Source organism: Larimichthys crocea, chromosome IX, assembly GCF_000972845.2.
Source record: "Larimichthys crocea isolate SSNF chromosome IX, L_crocea_2.0, whole genome shotgun sequence".
Lineage (NCBI taxonomy): Eukaryota > Metazoa > Chordata > Actinopteri > Sciaenidae > Larimichthys > Larimichthys crocea.
The window spans coordinates 8,757,107-8,774,727 of NC_040019.1; the positions used below are offsets into that span (position 1 = coordinate 8,757,107).

Below are 17,621 nucleotides of genomic sequence, written 5' to 3' on the forward strand. Positions count from 1 at the left end.
GCAGAAATTGTCATGAAAAACACATTTTTGTCTCTGTGGTGTCACACAGTCACAACTGGCCTCTTAGATTTTAACACTGAATTAACAGTAAAAATAAATAATACAAAGGGAGTGGGAAAGAAACTGAAGTCTCAACATTGCAGAATTTAAATTATTTGAATGCTACACTGACGTGTAATCAGGTAAATGTTGCCCTGTTTCATTCCCACTCTGCACCCTGTACCTGTTCTTGTGCTACCGTATGTAACTTTGTCACACGCCACCAACTATTTCACTGATTTTGGTTAAACTGGATCATCGTTTTTGGAGAAAATGATTTCTGCTTTCCCTCCGATGTGCTTCAGCTGCTGCTCATCACCTCACAGTGATTTACAGAGAGTTCCCCGATATTATATAATAAAATGTCAAGAAGGAGAAACATATTCCCTAAATTCTTGGACTATTTCTTTATATTCTAAAACTGGCTTCAGCCTTGTATTCATAATTTAAAGAATCTGAGGTGATGACATTAAAATAGATATTAGCTGTGTATAATATGTTTGTTTAAGCATTTTTTAGATTTCCAGATGTCCATTCATTTAGATCTCATCTGCACAAACAGCAAGTTGGCCAATTGCCTGACTGTCACTTATTATGGGTCTATCTGCTGACCTTCATCCAAGAAGATAATAATTAGTCAGCAGTTTTATTATAATAATGTGTGTTCCCTTCACCACTGGAGTTCGTTACTCTCAAACTGCAGCATAAAATCTTCTTGTGAACTTCCTTCACACAGTCACTGTCTACAGTTTCCTCTCAGACTTTGTCCTGTCTGTCTGAATTCACAGGAAGTAACACCACTGTTTATTTGTGCTTACATAGCTGAATGTGAGTAAGATGACTTGTATTTACAGCTTGCCATTAATGTAAGCAGATGTTTCAGAGCAACTGCAGTGGTGGTCTGTATGAAGGCATTATCCATGTGTCTTGGGTCCATTTACACCTGGAGTTTATGCGTTTGTGCTTCATCTGGATAAAATCATACTACCCTGGATGGATGTTATTGTCAGTTATAGTTTAAATGGTCCATAAAGAGACTGTATAAACTGGATGGAGGAGAGGAGAGGATCACTTGTGATACCCACCATCCTTTTAAGTGTTTCCATCCACCTGAGTATTTCAGTATTTTAAATCATCCAGTATAGGTCATATTTCCATTGTCTGTTGTTCATTGTCTCCTTTTCTTCTGTGGTGGTTTATTGGCAGAATCAGCAACACCAACTTAATGTACCCAACTCTTAATATTTATATCACAGAAAAGGGTGTGAACAGACATTAATTGGCACCTTTTTCTTGTTGTTTTTGCAGGTTTTCTCAAAATTCGTTTTACATTTTCTGTAAGTTTGGATGGAAACTCATGAGAGAACAACTATACAACCAATTAACCACATGATGAGTCATATAGCAGCAGTCAGACATCAACATCCTTCTTCCTTTAGATGTTAACTGAAGATAAACGTCAAAGACAAATGTACAGTTAAATAAACACACAAATACTTCAGCCAGGGACACTAGTTCAAAGAAGATATTAAATACCATCAAGAGGAAACAGCCCTGAAACCTGCAAACCACCTCTCCAAAAACAACACCTCCTCGTCTTTTTTTCTCACTTTCATCTCATATAAGGTTGCTTCTTCTCCTTCTAACCAACCATGACATCAACTAAGCACACTGAGCAAGCAACCCACATAATTAAAAGAACGGTGGACTCATGTTATCATCACTGAATAGCCTGCCTGTACTCGGGTCACACCACAGCACCACATCAGGAGACGTTATTGACAAACGATCAAAAACAATGTGTCGGACTCGACGTTCCAGAGGAAGCATTTGTAAAGGGGGACACTGGAGAGTGACTGCAACTAAAGTGGCTTTTGTTTGTTGTCTGCAACACCATCTCAAGTACATGAGGTCTGTTCAGGACCTTGATATTTTGAGTGTTGTTCAGGTAGAGTGGAGGGATGCTTCCTTTGACGCTCATTCATTCAGCGTGTAACCTGAAGCTGTCAAAATAATGTGTCAAGTGTCAAGCAGCTAGTAGTGCTGGGACATGCAAAAGGAAAGTGAAAAAGAAAATTGTTTATCCTCTTGATTTTAAAGTGCCACTTGCAGATTTAAATGTCCAGCGTGTAAGATTCGGACGGCTCTATTTACAGAATATGCATAACTATGGTTTGATTGAAGTATAATTACCTTAAAAAATTAAAAGAATTCCAATGTTTATTACCTTAGAATGAGCCTTTATATCTTTATAATATCAACAGACATCCATCATGTTGAACCTCCATGTTTCTACAGTAGCCCAGAATGGACAAACTAGAGTAGATTGGGACTTTCATGAATAACATTCATTCATAATGAAGAAACTATCTGGGGTACAATAAAACGCACATTAAAATGAAACACTGACAGATTCAAATATAAGAACATGATATCACTAGTCACTTTAGCGTTTGCCATACTGGTAGAGCTAGCAATGTAAAAAAAGGCCAGTTTCTGTGGTGTTGACCCTCATGTTAAGCCACAGACACTTGAGCACCTCATTAGAAGTGAATGGGCCTCGAGGTGGGAGGCCGGGAGGCTATTGAGAGGCTCAGACTCCACAGGGCTTCCTAACTGCCACTAGAGGGGAGAGAGTGTGTGTGTGTGAGAGAGAGAGACTGACAGCAAAGCTCTCTCTCTCTCTCTCTTGTCTCTCAAGGATGAGCGGGAGATGAAGAGCCCTCCTCTCTCTCCAGGCAGGCCAAGCTACAGTTCATTTATGACAGTGTTTGTGTTGGTTTCCAGTCTGGTTCTGAGAGCATCATGATTCATAAAGTATTATAGAGTATATCAAACATCGCCTATGTTGAATTTAGTATCTCTTTGTAGCTCAATACACGGAGAGGCTGCAGAAAAAAAGACACTTTAACCACAGAACTAGACACATAATGGATTTAGCACATTGAATAAAGTAGAACTGATTGTAGATTTATTTGTATTTATACCTTCTTTCTGACTGAACCACACTTTGTATGTATACATATTGTGCATAATCTGTGATTATTTGTAGCATTGTTGCTAAAAATGTGGCCTAACCAAAAGTACAGTTTTCACAGGACTGTGTGGGAATCTTGCGTCAAACTCAGAAATGATCATTTCTGCTTTTGGTTTCATAAGGTCTCTTACCCAAGTTTTTTTATGACAAAATTCTTCAGAACTCTGTCATTTGAGCAAGAAATGTGGTCATAAAAAATGATGTGGAAATTTATTTCAGCGGCATCTCCAAGCAGGGATTTTAATCCAAACCAGTTACACCAGCGAGCAGCTAGAAATACAAAAGAACAAAGAGTGACTAACAATTTTAAAAGTAAAACTTCACCATTCACGATTGTGTGTTTAAGTACTGAAGACTGTGACTGAACAAATAAACAAAAAATAGCAAAAGCTACATTATAGAGTGCACACATGTGCTTCATGTGCAGGCGTTCAGAATCCAAAAATTAAATTTTCATGATTGCTAATTGATTAAACAAACAGCTGAAGTCTCCATAGGATAATAGCTGTCTATTGTGGAGGCATTGATTGTGTGGGTACTGCAACAAAATCAGCATTTCTATGCTGGTGATAAAAAAACGCCAGGGGAAAAAATCAATTTGGCCGTTGTAGTCACTTGATGCAGGCTGAGAGGACTCACACAAACTGCAGATATCAAAGGCAGCTGGCTCGTCTTCAGAAAGGAGGATGGAAGGGAAACAACAACAGTATTCAATCCATTTAATCCACCAATTTTCTGTTAAAAAATATATGTGTATATGGCTTCATTTCTGACTCATTCTTTTGTTGTTTGCTGTAAATTTGGCTTTAGTCTGCACATCATAATACTGATGTCCTAAAGCAAGATAAACCCAATCTTAAAGTCTGAAATAAAATATGGTGGAGTGCTAATCTTATTTATTCATGTGGGCTTTTTGTTTGTTATGTTTTTAAAGTATTCTTTTGTTTTAGATGTTCTAAAACTGCTGAAAGCTATAATCCAAACCTACTGTGAACATAACTACTTCTGCATGCTACCACATTATGATATAGAATAAAGAACAAATAAGGTGCCTTTAAAATCTGTGCAGACAGTATGAAGCCTGCTGAGAGAACACCAACATGCTTCTTTTCAAACCAAATAAAAGAAATACTTGGCCATAAATACAGTGTAAGCACTACAGTTTATCTTACTGTTATCACATGGTGTTTTGGACTTACTCAGATCACCCTCAGGTACGCTCCTTTTATCGCACATAGATTAAAATGTGCATGATGAGTAAATAAAATCTACTTGCACTCGGAATGTAAATATAGAATGAGAGTGTGGCGACATTAATATCAGCCCACGATCTGGCAAACCACAGAAGAAACATACAGAAACAGAGTGGATTTGTTTTGAAGGAATCCCATAAACCTGTATCTTATATTAGCAGTAGACGGTTGATCTCGAAAGCAAAATAGAAATGTCATGCTCTCTTTTTCAGTTCCCCTCCCTCCTCCTCCACCCTCCATCTCACAGTTTGCCCCACCCATCAACTCTGTTTCCCACTTTTTTCCCCATTTACACCGATTCCCTTAACTACTTCTTCGACACTCCTTCTCTTCTCTCTCTCTCTGTCCCTCATTTAGTCTCTCCATATCTTTCTGTCTCACTCTTTCTCTCCCAAGAAACACACACAAACACACACAAAGCTCTCATTCTTTCAGTTTGTGGCTTTTCTTTCAAAACTGAAAGCTTGCGAAGGAAAAAACGTACACCCCCACCCCATCGCCGTGCAGCTGGGAAACTTACACCCCTACCATCTCATCTCTCTCTCTCTCTCTCTCTCTCTCTCTCTCACACACACACATACACACACACACAAACACGGTGCAGGGTCAGGAGGTCACAGCCCACGCCCTGACAAGCCACAAGGGGTGGGGAAAAGAAGAGGAGGCAGGAAGGAAATCAGAGATTCTCCGTCCTTCCCCACAAATTTACAGACAAGTAAACATGACTGAGACAATTTTTTCCTCAGTTCTCAGTCTGCTTCCTTCATTCCTTGTTTCCTAGCTAACTTTCCCTCCTCCTCCTCTCTCCATGTATATCTCCCGTCTGTCAGGGGGGAAAAGTTTTTAACCCCACAAGCACATTTTCCTTCTTTGAAAAAGCAAATCTGCAACCAAATCCGTGACAGCACACTCGTACATCTGTCCATCCTGTCAGCAACAGTCACAGCTAAAGAACAGACTGATCCTTTTCTCGCAGATTTGAGATGAGAAAGATGTGAACAGGAGGTGTGAAGTGACCAATTTTTCAGAATAAGTGTATGTTGTTTTTGCTGGCAGGAAAAAAAAAAAACCCAAAAAAGAAACATGTGCAGAACAACAAACCAACTGCATATCTAACTGCCCAAAGAGAAATCGCAGATGTTCTTCTCTCCCGCCAAACAAACCACTTCTTTTCTTCCTTTTGAAGCATGAATTCCCGTCATACACACACACACACACAGACACACACACACACACACACACACTCCCCTCCCTTTCTCTCTCTCTCACTACATGTATGTCTCCCTTGTCCTACCCCTCCCTCTTCTTCTTCTTCTTCCCACTCTTGCCGCCCCTCCTCCCCTTGCTCATGTTTTCTTTTTCTTTTTTTCCTTTTTTTTGCTATCATGGAATCGCCGCTTTCCACATGTGACTCACTTTTTCACTAGCCAAAGCCAGACAGGAAAAAAAAGTCAAAGGCTTGTGTCTTCTCTCTCTGCCTCCCTGACTCTGTGTCTCCCTCTCGGTAGGTGAAGCAACATTCCTTCAGGGGGGCTCGCATAACCTCCATAGGTCTCCCTCTTTCAGCAAGGTTGTTCCCTATTGAGACATGTGTCAGCCGGCGACCTAGTTCCTGATTCAAGGAAAAAATTGGGAGGCTAATTATTCATTCCCTCTGTTTGAGTTTCGCTCCTGAGAGCTGTTCCTAAGACAAACCCTGAAGGAATAAAGAGAAGGAGTAGGCCTTGATTGGCAACCGTACACCCCCACCTTTTATTTGCCAAGAAACCGAGCGTGCTCACAGACATGTGCCACCCTAACATCACAGAGAGCAACCCCAAAAACAAGGGAGGAGAGAAAAAATAAAGCACAACAAAGCCTGAAAAGAGGAGGAGTAGCAGGAGGAGGGGGAGGATGGAGAGGGGGCTGGAAGAGGCGAACGTCAGAGGAAAGAATGAATGCCAAGTAAAACTTGTTGACACAGAAAAGGGGTTTGGGAGTCATTTCAGATCCGGGCTGGATTTTTTAATTTTTTTTTCTTATTAAAATCAGGTTATGAGAAAAAGAAGCTCTTCCAACATTAGTTTCATCAAGGTTCAGCTGATTCAGTAAAAGTTAAAACCTGATCTACTTTGTATTTCAGTTTCATCAGTAAAGGGATACATCTCAGTGCAACGTACATTACAGTCATATTACTGCAACTACGAGAAAGGCCAGCGGCGATGACTACGGACTTTGCACTCTATAAAAAAAAATGTTAGCAGCAGGTTGCTGTTCTTAACAATGAATATTTCTCTTTGAGTCGACACCGTGAAAAATACCTTTCCACATTCACAGGGGCAGCTCTCATTTTCATCGACTCTCTTTTATTCACTTCCTGCCTGCTTTATTTTACTCTAATTGACCCGTGTAGCCCTTGTCTTGTTAATCTTTAACACTTTTCATCCGATTCCTATTCACCGATTTATGACTAAGAGTCATAACCGTAAAAAGGCTTCCTAACGAAACGTGTGCTGAAAGAAACGACCACTTTCACCCACATTATCAGGTCAGAAACACACTTTCCTGTCTGCTCACTGGCACCTATTCTCTTCGACAGTATTCAACATGCATCCTGGGAGGATTGGATCAACGTGTTTGCACAACCCCTCATCATATCTGCTGTGCGTGCAGGGATCACATTGCTGAGTAGGGAGAGCAATTCTGTAAAGCTTTTGTAACACAGACAATCTCCCTTGAATCTCTTCTTCACTTGTTAATTTGTCATTATATGGTATCATTATGATGATATCTGTAACAATGGCTGGGTAGGTGGGGTGGAGACAGAAGAAGAATGAGGGGAAAAAATAACAAAGAGAAGTATAAGAGAGAAACGAGGAGAATGAGGAATCGTGAAGCACATCATGACACCCAACTACTTGAAATTGAATTATGATGGACCTGAGAATGTGTCAGCCCCGGTATAATCTTAAAGGTTAGATTTCACAGTATATGGTATATTCAGCTGGTCACTGTCATCGTCTGAATGATCAGTTGGTTAGAGTTCAAAGTAGATGAGTACATGAAGAGCCAAGAGGATCACGGTTTTGAGTCACAGCTGAGATAATCACAGAGTTCAGATGGACAACGTAGTCCATCCACTTAAAAACTGCTGCTGAAGTGCACTTGTGAAAAACACTTAATCTGTCACTGATTTAAGGAGAGCCTGCACAGGATACGATAGAGCTATTAGGTGGATAAGTGTAAATATGGTGGAGGTTGCTTTACATTTCACACCTCCTCTGAAAATGTGCACTAGACAAATACAAATTTAAAAAACGGCACATTAAAGGAATAGCTTGACATTTTGAAATATGTGTTTATACTATTTATTGACGAGAGTTAGATGAGAAAATCAATACAAATTCTATATGTGTTAAATATAAAAAGGTACAGACCAGAAACAGTTAGCTTAGCTTAGCCTAAAGACTGGAAACAGAGGGAAATAGCTAGCCTGGCTCTGTATAAAGGTAACAAAATCCACCTAGCAGCAGCTCAAAAGCTCATCTGACACTGAACTGATCCTGAAAAAAAATGTCAGCCTGTATTATTTTCTTTTTACATATAACATATAACAATGAACACCTTCATATGCATCATTCAGATTTTTTTTTATTTTTTTTTCTGGCATTTCTGTACTTATTTTGTGTTACTTACAAGTAAATACAGATATATCTGCCAAAACTGGCCATAGGTCTGGTCAATTTAGAGCTCTAACTCTAATTATATTTTGTCCATTCAATCTGTACAGACCTAAGACCTAAATAAAATAAAAATGTTTCACGGACGGTTATGTGCCAGACAATTTCTTGGCAGGGTGCAGTGACTTCCTGGAGCCATAAGTTGCCAGGAAACCAGTACAGACAAGCAATAAACCAACTCTTAACCCTATATTAAACTACAACTTGTCAAGTTTACATTTCAGCAAGTATATTTTTACAAAATATCCTTTAATGAGGCAGACTTTTTGATGCTTTAATATAAGAGGATGTAACTCATTAAATACCTTTAGTAATGTAGAAGCACAAACACCTCAGTGACTGTCAAACTCTTTTAAAAAAGTGAGCCGTGTCAGGTCTCATTCTGGATTTAATCAACGAAACTTTAAACTACATGCTCCAAGTGTAAATGTGCAAATGTAAAATAGCATTAGTTCTGATTCCTAAAATAAACAGGAAATTATGTACGGCACATTACTAACTAAGCATCCTCGCCAGCGGATCCATAACAGTAATAACCTCAATCTAACCTGTATTTCTGAAGCAGGTGGCAAGTGGTGAAGAGGGTTTGTCTCCACAGGCCAGATTATGAGTTCACAGCCAGACGTGGACAGATGGAGGCAGAGGTTAGCCCTCCCTCCTGCGCTCTGCTACACACACACACATTTGGCAACCAGTTTTTCACAGGACAATTACCTTGCGACCTCTGCCAGCCCTCACTCACACACACACACATACACACACTCTTGGCCAATTACGGACACACACAAGAAATGATAACAGTCACAGTCTAGCCACATAGAAAACCTGTCATGGTGTGTACATACACACTCCACAACCCCTCCAGCTCCACAAAATATGGCAACCAGCTCTGTTTATGAAGGGCACAGCACCCAGCTGCAGCTTTCGAACACAGAAGACAGCCTGACTGAGATTCTCTCCTACATATTTGGCAGAGAGATATTTTTTTGTTTGCCTGAAGTCATGTCCAACTCGCACCCTCTCTCTCTGTTTTGTTAATTCCATTATCTCTGATTATTTTCTCATAAGCATTGCGGCTCTAATCCACTTGTTGGTCACATATCTTTGTTGCACCAGCCAGCCACTGAGCTGATAATGGATGTGCACGACCCAGGTTTTTAATTCAGTCCTATCTCACTTGCTCGCGTTTTGACTGGTGACTGGGATGGCAGCAAAAATACAATGAATGACGCCGAAAGTCATTTTAAAGTAAGATGATGACAAAAAATGGCTCGACAGGTGAACGATTTGTCAGTTCTGCATTTGTAATGTGATACATTCAAAGACATGGCGTTTAATTATGTCTCTACTGCCTCATATCCCCCGTGCTATTTAGTTTTTTTTTTTAAGATCATTTCTGAATTAAGTATGCACATAATTTCTCTGAGACAGTGTGGTTAAGACTCTCGTCTCTGGAACAACATTCACCCCCAGCTAGGATTGATTCCAGTCAGAATCTTTTTCTGCTGGATTTCCCCTACTTTGTATTCCTCTCAGCTTTACTACAGTTTCAAGAAAGAAAAGGAAAACTCAGGGTGGTGGAAGGCTGACTCTTAAAGAAAAAGAAAAATATGTGGATATTTCATCTAAGAGAGAGGTATACATCCGTATATATATATATATATATATATATATATATATATGAACACCTCGAAAAATACCACACATTTAATGTGTAGATCCAATTGGGATGCACAGGATGACATGATTCTGATTATACAGTATAGATAAATATGCTAACACCTGCTATGCAGTGCTCAGTGAATGGCCCTCTCCTGCTCCTGCATTCACCTTGACCACATGCTGTTTTGGTGGCACACAGGAGCACCGCCTATGGTGTTATCAAAGTCATCAGCCCTTAGTTTTCTAACGAGATAACGCTACACCGACACACTCCTTAGCAAGTCCACAATCAATCCTACTATAGATCTCTTGTCTCATTGTGAATTGAGCATATTTGTGGGCTGACAGACCAAACTGACATTTCCATTTCAGTGACCTAGGTGATATTTTTACTCAGAGTAATTTATAATGAGTGCAACAATAGAATAATTTGGAATTCCTAATTCACCAACCCACTGTCTAGGGTTCAGTGCCTGCACAGCACATGTAACACGTATTATTACGAGTCGTTATTTATGATAATGGACATCTGCAAATTTAATTAAAGCTTTGTTTGTGCTTTGTTTTGAGATTTTTTTCATCTTCATTCTTTGAATGAAAAACAATAAAAAGTGCATATTAAATAAGCATTAAATTGAGAAAAATGTACTTTAATGACAAAAAAATAGGTTTCCCCGAAAAAACGTATTGAGCATCAACTAACCATTGCAAAAGCATATTTCACTTCCACCAAATCTGACTAGGTGAAGCACATAGTTAACAAAATGTATATTAAAAATAGGACTGTTTTGCAGGCAAATAAATAAATAGATATGACTCAGATATAGATTTTGTAGAAGAGGTAATGACTCATGCTCATCTAACTCAGGTGGGAAAGTCATTCCACCACAGGGGAGAAAGGAGACAGCAAGGCCACTGCAGGGAGAGGGATAAATAATTGGACAATTGTACCAGAACAGAGAGCATGGACAGGAGTCTAGGTCGTGACCTGAAAGTATGAGTTTTGTTTTCAGTATGTACAGCCATGCACATGGTGTAGGAGCAATGTGACAGGGGAAATCAAGGGACACTGAGGACAATTCAGCTGCAGTTTATGGATGAGATACAAGCACTGAGGAAAAGTCTTGGTAATGTGGTTTGTGGATAGTATGATTTGGGAGATGTGGTAGGTTCAGATCACGGCTGTGATGTGGGGCTCACACAGCAGTTTGTTATCCAAGTCACTGCAGTGTTGTCAGTATTGATAGGGAGGTCTTGCAAAGGTTTTGAAAAGAAAAAAACAGCGTCTTGTCAAGGTTGAGCTTGAGGTGGTGGACAAGCATCAGACTGGAGATGTCAGGGAGGCGAGAACAGATGAACTCCGCTCGGCTGAGATGAAACTTTATCAGTCCCCATGTGTCATACTCCCGGCTGTCAGAGGATAGAAAGTAAAGGTAGAGGATTGCTGGTCTCAGAGCAGCAGGAAAAGCTATGTGTTGTGAAGCGAGAGAAAGACTAGAGTCTAGAAAGAGAAGAGGTGGAGGCCCAGAGGTGAACCCTGGGGAACTCCAGTAGAGGCGAGGAGCCAGCACTAAAAAACAACTTCTCTCTGCAGTCTATTGAGTTCTCATCAATGACTTGGGGGAAAGAAACAGACGAAGCAAGGAGTAGAAAATGAAAGAAAATAGGAGGAAAAATAGGAGGTAATGAAGAAATTTTCCTTCAGCTTTATGCAACAATGATGTTTCATTTAATCTTTCATATGCTCCTCCAATACAACAGATATGTGTTAAATAGAGTTAAAAAGATGAATATCCACTTGACTTGCCACTAGTCATAAGAAAATCAAGGCACTTACTGTATAAAAAATTAAATCCTAAAATTCCCCGTGATATGATTCTTACAAGATGTGCAAGTCATTGATTTCATTAATGGACTGCTTTTATATGGCATACTGGCATATTAATACCTAAGGCTTTTTTTTTTCCTTTTTCACTAAGAAATACTCTGAGTACTTCAGAATAGATCACTTGACACTGACTCTCTCAAGTAACAATCAGTAAAACTACAGTGTTAACAAAATTAACAAATGTTTTTTTTTTTACCTAGATACCTAATTACAATATTTATGTATTTATCCAATGTATTTTTTATATTAAAAAGGATTTAATAAAAACAGAAGGCTCTTATTTTAATCCCTTATGATGCAGAGATGGTACATTATATACCAGCACATCCTGCTATAGTTTGGTGGGCCTGGTAATATTATATTATAACAATGAGGCTATAGGATTTGTTAGGTCACGTTAAGTCCATTCCTTATTTTAGACTTTGTACATTGTGTTAAAATTCTACCACTGTGCTATCAAATTTCCATTTGGTACAATAGCTGAATTAAAATCAAACCTAAATGTTGACCATATGCATACATTCAACTGTGTTTTTTAGAAGTGAAGTACTTTGAAGGCTAAGTAGGCTACAATTTGTTCTTATTGTGCCTGTCATAGGTCGGTGTGATGTGGCTGCTGACTGTGTGTCTGTTTGCAACCTGCTGTGACTAAAGCTCATTTATACCGGACACGACTCAGACACATCTTTTAGTCATTCATCTCTCAGACACAGAAACACCTTAATTTTAACCAGTGCTGCTGTCTAGAGCAGCTCTTCACAGGTTCATGCTCCATCGCCCTCACACACATCAAAAAAGACCTAAAGCATCTGTCTACACTTCAGAATATTAGATAATGAATCCACTAACTGGCCCTTTAAACACTTTTAATTGGTCTTTTTTTTTTCCATGGCACAGGTGTAACTGGTAAAATATTGTGGTTTTAGTATAGCCGATATTGCCAGTAACTCCATAAATGGCTAACTTCACTTTCATAATAAATACTTTGTACTACAATTGATATATACAAATAACTGATCCTATCCCTCGACGCATGCAACAATTTCACATTTACAGATAACGACTTATTCATCCTCTGGATGAATCATCATATCATCGCTCAGTCCTACAAACAAAGACAAAGCTGTGATGACAATATGCCGCACACCTTTTGTGTGTGTTACGAAGTGTATGCAGATCTGCTGCATAGTATATGCTTCTGTTGGATAATGACAAGGTCCAGATCGTATGTTCAGTCACACATTAACCATTGTGTGTCCCTGTGTGTACAATGACTGCTTGTGTAGGTGCTCATGTGTGTGCGCATTCATATTTATGACTCATTTCCAAAATGTGTGCTGGCAACATGCTGACGACTCAGTCATTTCAACACATTAATGCCGTTTCCTGCAAACTGTACTCAACACGCACGCACACCCACACACACAAATGCAGACCAGTGCCATTTGATTTTTAAGGAAGCCAGCTGTGTTTAATGTGGTGTTTAAAACACTGAACCAAAGACAATATCAGGGAGAGAGAAGCAGAGAGGTAACACATCATAGCTGTTCAAACTGCTGGCACTAACTCAAAGGTGAGACATTTGGATTTAACCTCTACTGAAAAGATTCGTCACCTTCATATAATATCAAGCCATTCACCGTTTGCTGTGCTACTAATTCTCTTCACCATAATTACAAGATTCTAGTAGATTTACTTTACTTATTTGGCTTTGTTTATTTTCTTATGAACTAATACAAACATAACTATGCATAATATGTACAATTTCTGCCAATAGATCTGACTAGACATTACACACTGGATTTAAAGGAGGTCAGCCAAATCTGCCCTGTCACCTTAGATCATAACAGCCACTTGATGCCCCTGGAAAAGTGCTCCCCACATTTCTGGAACCCAAAGCAGACTCTGTGAGAGTGAGCTTGTAGCAGCAGCAGCAGCCAAGTTAGAGCACATAAATAGATGAAACACCTATCTTCCTTTCCTGTTTAACTGTGCAAACATATTACTCTGTTTGAGTGCATAATAATAACCAACCACCTCTTGCATCTCATGTTTTTTATTTAGCTGACAGCACTGATAGCTCGTGCAGCGTCAACCAAGCTGCCAAACCGTAAAAGCCCTAATGTATAAGCCATTCGTGGTTACTTTAAATAATGTCTGAAAATTTGAAGGACACTTTTTTTACTCACAGTGCTCTGATGAGAAGGGTGTTAACAGCAGTTACTTAGCCCTTTGTTTGACCGCCTCAAAAAAAGCCCAATAAGGCTACAGTATGTAAAAAACAAAACAAACATATCTGCCAGTGCACTTCATTATTATTATTATTATATAAAAAAAATAGCACAGTGACAGCTAAAGAATTTTTGATTACAGATCAGGATAAACTCCTGACAGCTTTGTACAGTAAAGCTTTACGTATGAGTCAAATGTGAGTTACTATTACAACACACAATATACATTTTTAAACATATCATAATGACTAAATACATACTGTATATTCAGGCCAGTAACTTTTTGGGACACAAGGCTTACTCTGTGTGTTCCTGTTATCTGCCAATAAGTGTCAGTGGGTCAGTTTGTCCTCTCAACTCTCTGCACATCTGAACTGAATTTACCACTAATCCCACGTGTTTGAGTGCAGCAGGCTCTGTGTGTAAATGTGTGTGTGTGTCACAGGTCACAACACAGTTTATATCTTTTATGTCTTTGTAATAGCTGCAGACAGGTATACTGAAAAATAATTAATGTAGTGTAAATGTAATGAGGTTGTATTTTTCTACACTAAGTTGCTTGAAAAACATAAACAACAGTTTAATGAGGCTACTTTTCTGAGCTGGTGTAGCCATCCTGGTTGCAATCTAACCTCACTGATATCAGAAATTGCAATTAAAGCATTTTGATGTTTGATTTCTACATTAAATCATTACATGGCAGACATACCTTCCTAAAATTTACCCATTCACTGCTCTGCTGGCAGACGACACTGTGAGCCGTCAAAGAAAGCTAATTTAAAAACATGCCAATCCACACTGCTTTAATATTTGCTATATGACTGGAAACATTATAAGCACAATTATCCGACTGATTACTCACGCTAAATGTGTCTGACAAGCCGACAGCTTTAGCTGTTCAGTCAAACATGTATAAATCAGTATTACTGAATGAGTGTCTCTGATGTGAAAATAAAAACATTTCTTATATGGATCTGCCAAATGTTAGCAACGACAGTAGCTAATTTGTTGAATCAAGCAACTGATGCAGATAGCTAAAGTCTATTTTGTTTCCATTTCAAAGAGAAGGATGTCAAAATGAAACGTACTACTTTACACTGTGGTGAGTGGACTGCTGTATTTATCACACTGTCTGAATAAAAATACAGTCATTTTTAGCCACAACCAAAGAACGAGCAGTGGTGGAACAAGCGTTCAAAAACATCCTGTACTCAAAAGGACCAATACTACAGTGTAAAAACACTCTATTACAAGTAAAAGTCCTGCGTTTAAAATCCCGCCTGAGTAAACTTACAAAAGTTTTAATATGACTTCATCTTAACGTGACAGCAAATTTAATATGTTTGTGTTTTTTCACCTTGGACTCAAGCTGAGTGTCGTGTCATGTTCATTGATTAATTGAGTTATACAATTACACAAATGATATAATCACAAAAATAATCATTAGTTGCACTCCTAAATTAGACACATAAGAAGTCCCAACAGCGGGAATGAGAACAGTCACATTAAATTATTTCTTATTTTTTGTTGATTATTTTTATGTGTGCATGTAATTTAAACATTTGGCTCAGAAACAAATACTTACTTAACACTCAATAGGTCAAGATTATTATTAACTTTATTAGACCTTATTGTGCTTCTCAATGGGCAAGCCATAATTGATAGTTAAGGCTATGATTAATGGTTTACAAATTGGTGAGGTAATGCTAAAATTTCACACACAGGCACATTTGTTACATGGCTTCAGGTAATAGATTTTTACTGTCAAATTTCTGCAACTACAAACGCACCAGACTGACAACAAGGAAATTACCAGTACAGTACAGTGGATTTTAGGAATGTAGAAAAAATTTGCCATTAGTGATTGGAGATATTGTTTTTATGGTGACGTTATCTTAACGTGTTAGTATTGCAGACAACACCAAATTGAAATGTACAGTGTATCTTTCTTTATTACACATGCATGTGCAGTCTGAGTACAGGGCTCTCCCCAACGGCAGTAAGAACATCTGTCAAATATCTACTGCAGTGCCTGAAAGGCCTTTTCACATCAAGTGAGCTTTAATAGGTAACTGAAGACTGAAATTCTTGCTATCGCTTCAACCTCTCCATCCAATATTCCTGCTTTTTTTTTCCTCCTGACTGTTGTTCTGCAAAACCAAACCCAATATAATCCCACTCCTGTTTCCTTCTCTCCCTGTCTTCCCGAGGCTTAGTCGATATGTTAGACTTCCACACACGTGCGCGGTGAGATAATGAAAATGTTTCTATAAATAGGGACAATAGTGCTGACAGTAGCACTCTCTCAAGTGAGATATCTCAGTGTAATTTTCACTAACACTCACAACCACACACATTCACACACACACACACACACACTGTAAATACCAGCAAGAAAAATCTCCTCTATTGCCGTGTGCTTCATCATATAGTGATAGTCCTGAAGCAGCATATAAACACTTGAGTTGCAAAGCAAACACATTTCAGATATGTGCTATATGAGGCTCAAATATAGGACGACTCCACATAAAACAGATCAATGTTCCCTACACATCTTAAACAAACAGCTCACAGCTTGACTCTGCAGCAGACTAAACAGCTTGAATCTACATAATACTGAACCCCGCTCTATCTAAAACAATGCAGCTCATGTATAACATACGGGCGTTATGCTAAACCATAAAACTCAAATTCATTTGCCACTCACAACTCAAATTCATGTCATACATCTTTTATATATTTCACTACTTCTCTTTCAGTTTTACATAAAAATCTGTCAAAACCACAAGACGACGATATTCCAAGTCATCATTCTTCAAGCTATATAATCCAATGGAACATAATAAAAAGCAAGCATAAAATGATACAGTCTGTACAAGTCTCTAACCTAAACTTTAAGAGCATCAACGGAAGATGAAGTGAAGACCAATGGGATGGAAAAATAATTGAGACGGATTGAACAGAGAAGGCTCATCCGTCATCTCTTTCATTCTCGTTCTCACCTTCCAGCTCATGATGAATGACGTCGGACAGGTTGGGTTCTTCACCCCACCAGAAGATCCACAGCTCCTTGGCATCGGGCTTGATCTTGCGTCGCCACACGCACAGTAGGTTGGCCTGTACGCAACGCATGAAGCTGCGCAAGACTGGATCGTCCTGGGCCGGGGCCGAGATCACCGGCCCGTACTCCCCGCCACTGCGAAAGCCGTAGCAACGCCATTTAATGCCCGTCAACTCCGCCTGGGAGAGGAAGAGAGAGAATACTGATTGAAGCAACAGTCCATTAAGCAACCTTAAAATCACCAATACAGCACTGTTATTATGTTTAGGGATAAATTAAATCATTCCACTCTTCAATGTTTGGTTCGAACAGGGTTAAATGTATCGTGAATGCCAAATCAATTAATTGATTCATTGATAAATCACAGAAAATTCATTTAAGCAGCAAATATTCTCTCATTACAGCTTCTCCAATGAGAACATTTGCTTCTTTTCTCTGTTTCGTATAATTGTATTTATTTTTTTTTTATTGTTGGTCTGACATTCATCATCTTTTAGTCTGGGAAAAAGTGATGGATATTTTACATTTTATAGACCAAAAAATTGATTAATCAATAAAAGATTCATTGAAGGATAATCATTAGTTACAAATATAAATGTCATATGTAATTGTATATGATATTGTTATTTAAGAAGCTTTATCAGACTTTCTGTTGTAGGATATCCTAAACCTTAAGTATATGATTTCAATTTTAAATAAATAAATGAACATCCAACAATGAACAATAAATA

The 17,621-nt window shown here is 38.7% G+C and overlaps 1 protein-coding gene across 4 annotated transcripts in view; it reads right to left on the reverse strand.

Moving 5' to 3' along the window:
- LOC104924912 (mediator complex subunit 13L) overlaps nucleotides 1-17,621 on the reverse strand; it is a 72,746-nt gene that overhangs the window by 38,644 nt on the left and 16,481 nt on the right. For all 4 annotated transcript variants that reach the window (XM_019271730.2, XM_019271732.2, XM_019271729.2 and 1 more), the window contains exon 2: nucleotides 16,832-17,069. In XM_019271730.2, coding sequence (XP_019127275.1) covers nucleotides 16,832-17,069 — 238 coding nt within the window. The remainder of the gene's footprint in view (nucleotides 1-16,831; nucleotides 17,070-17,621) is intronic.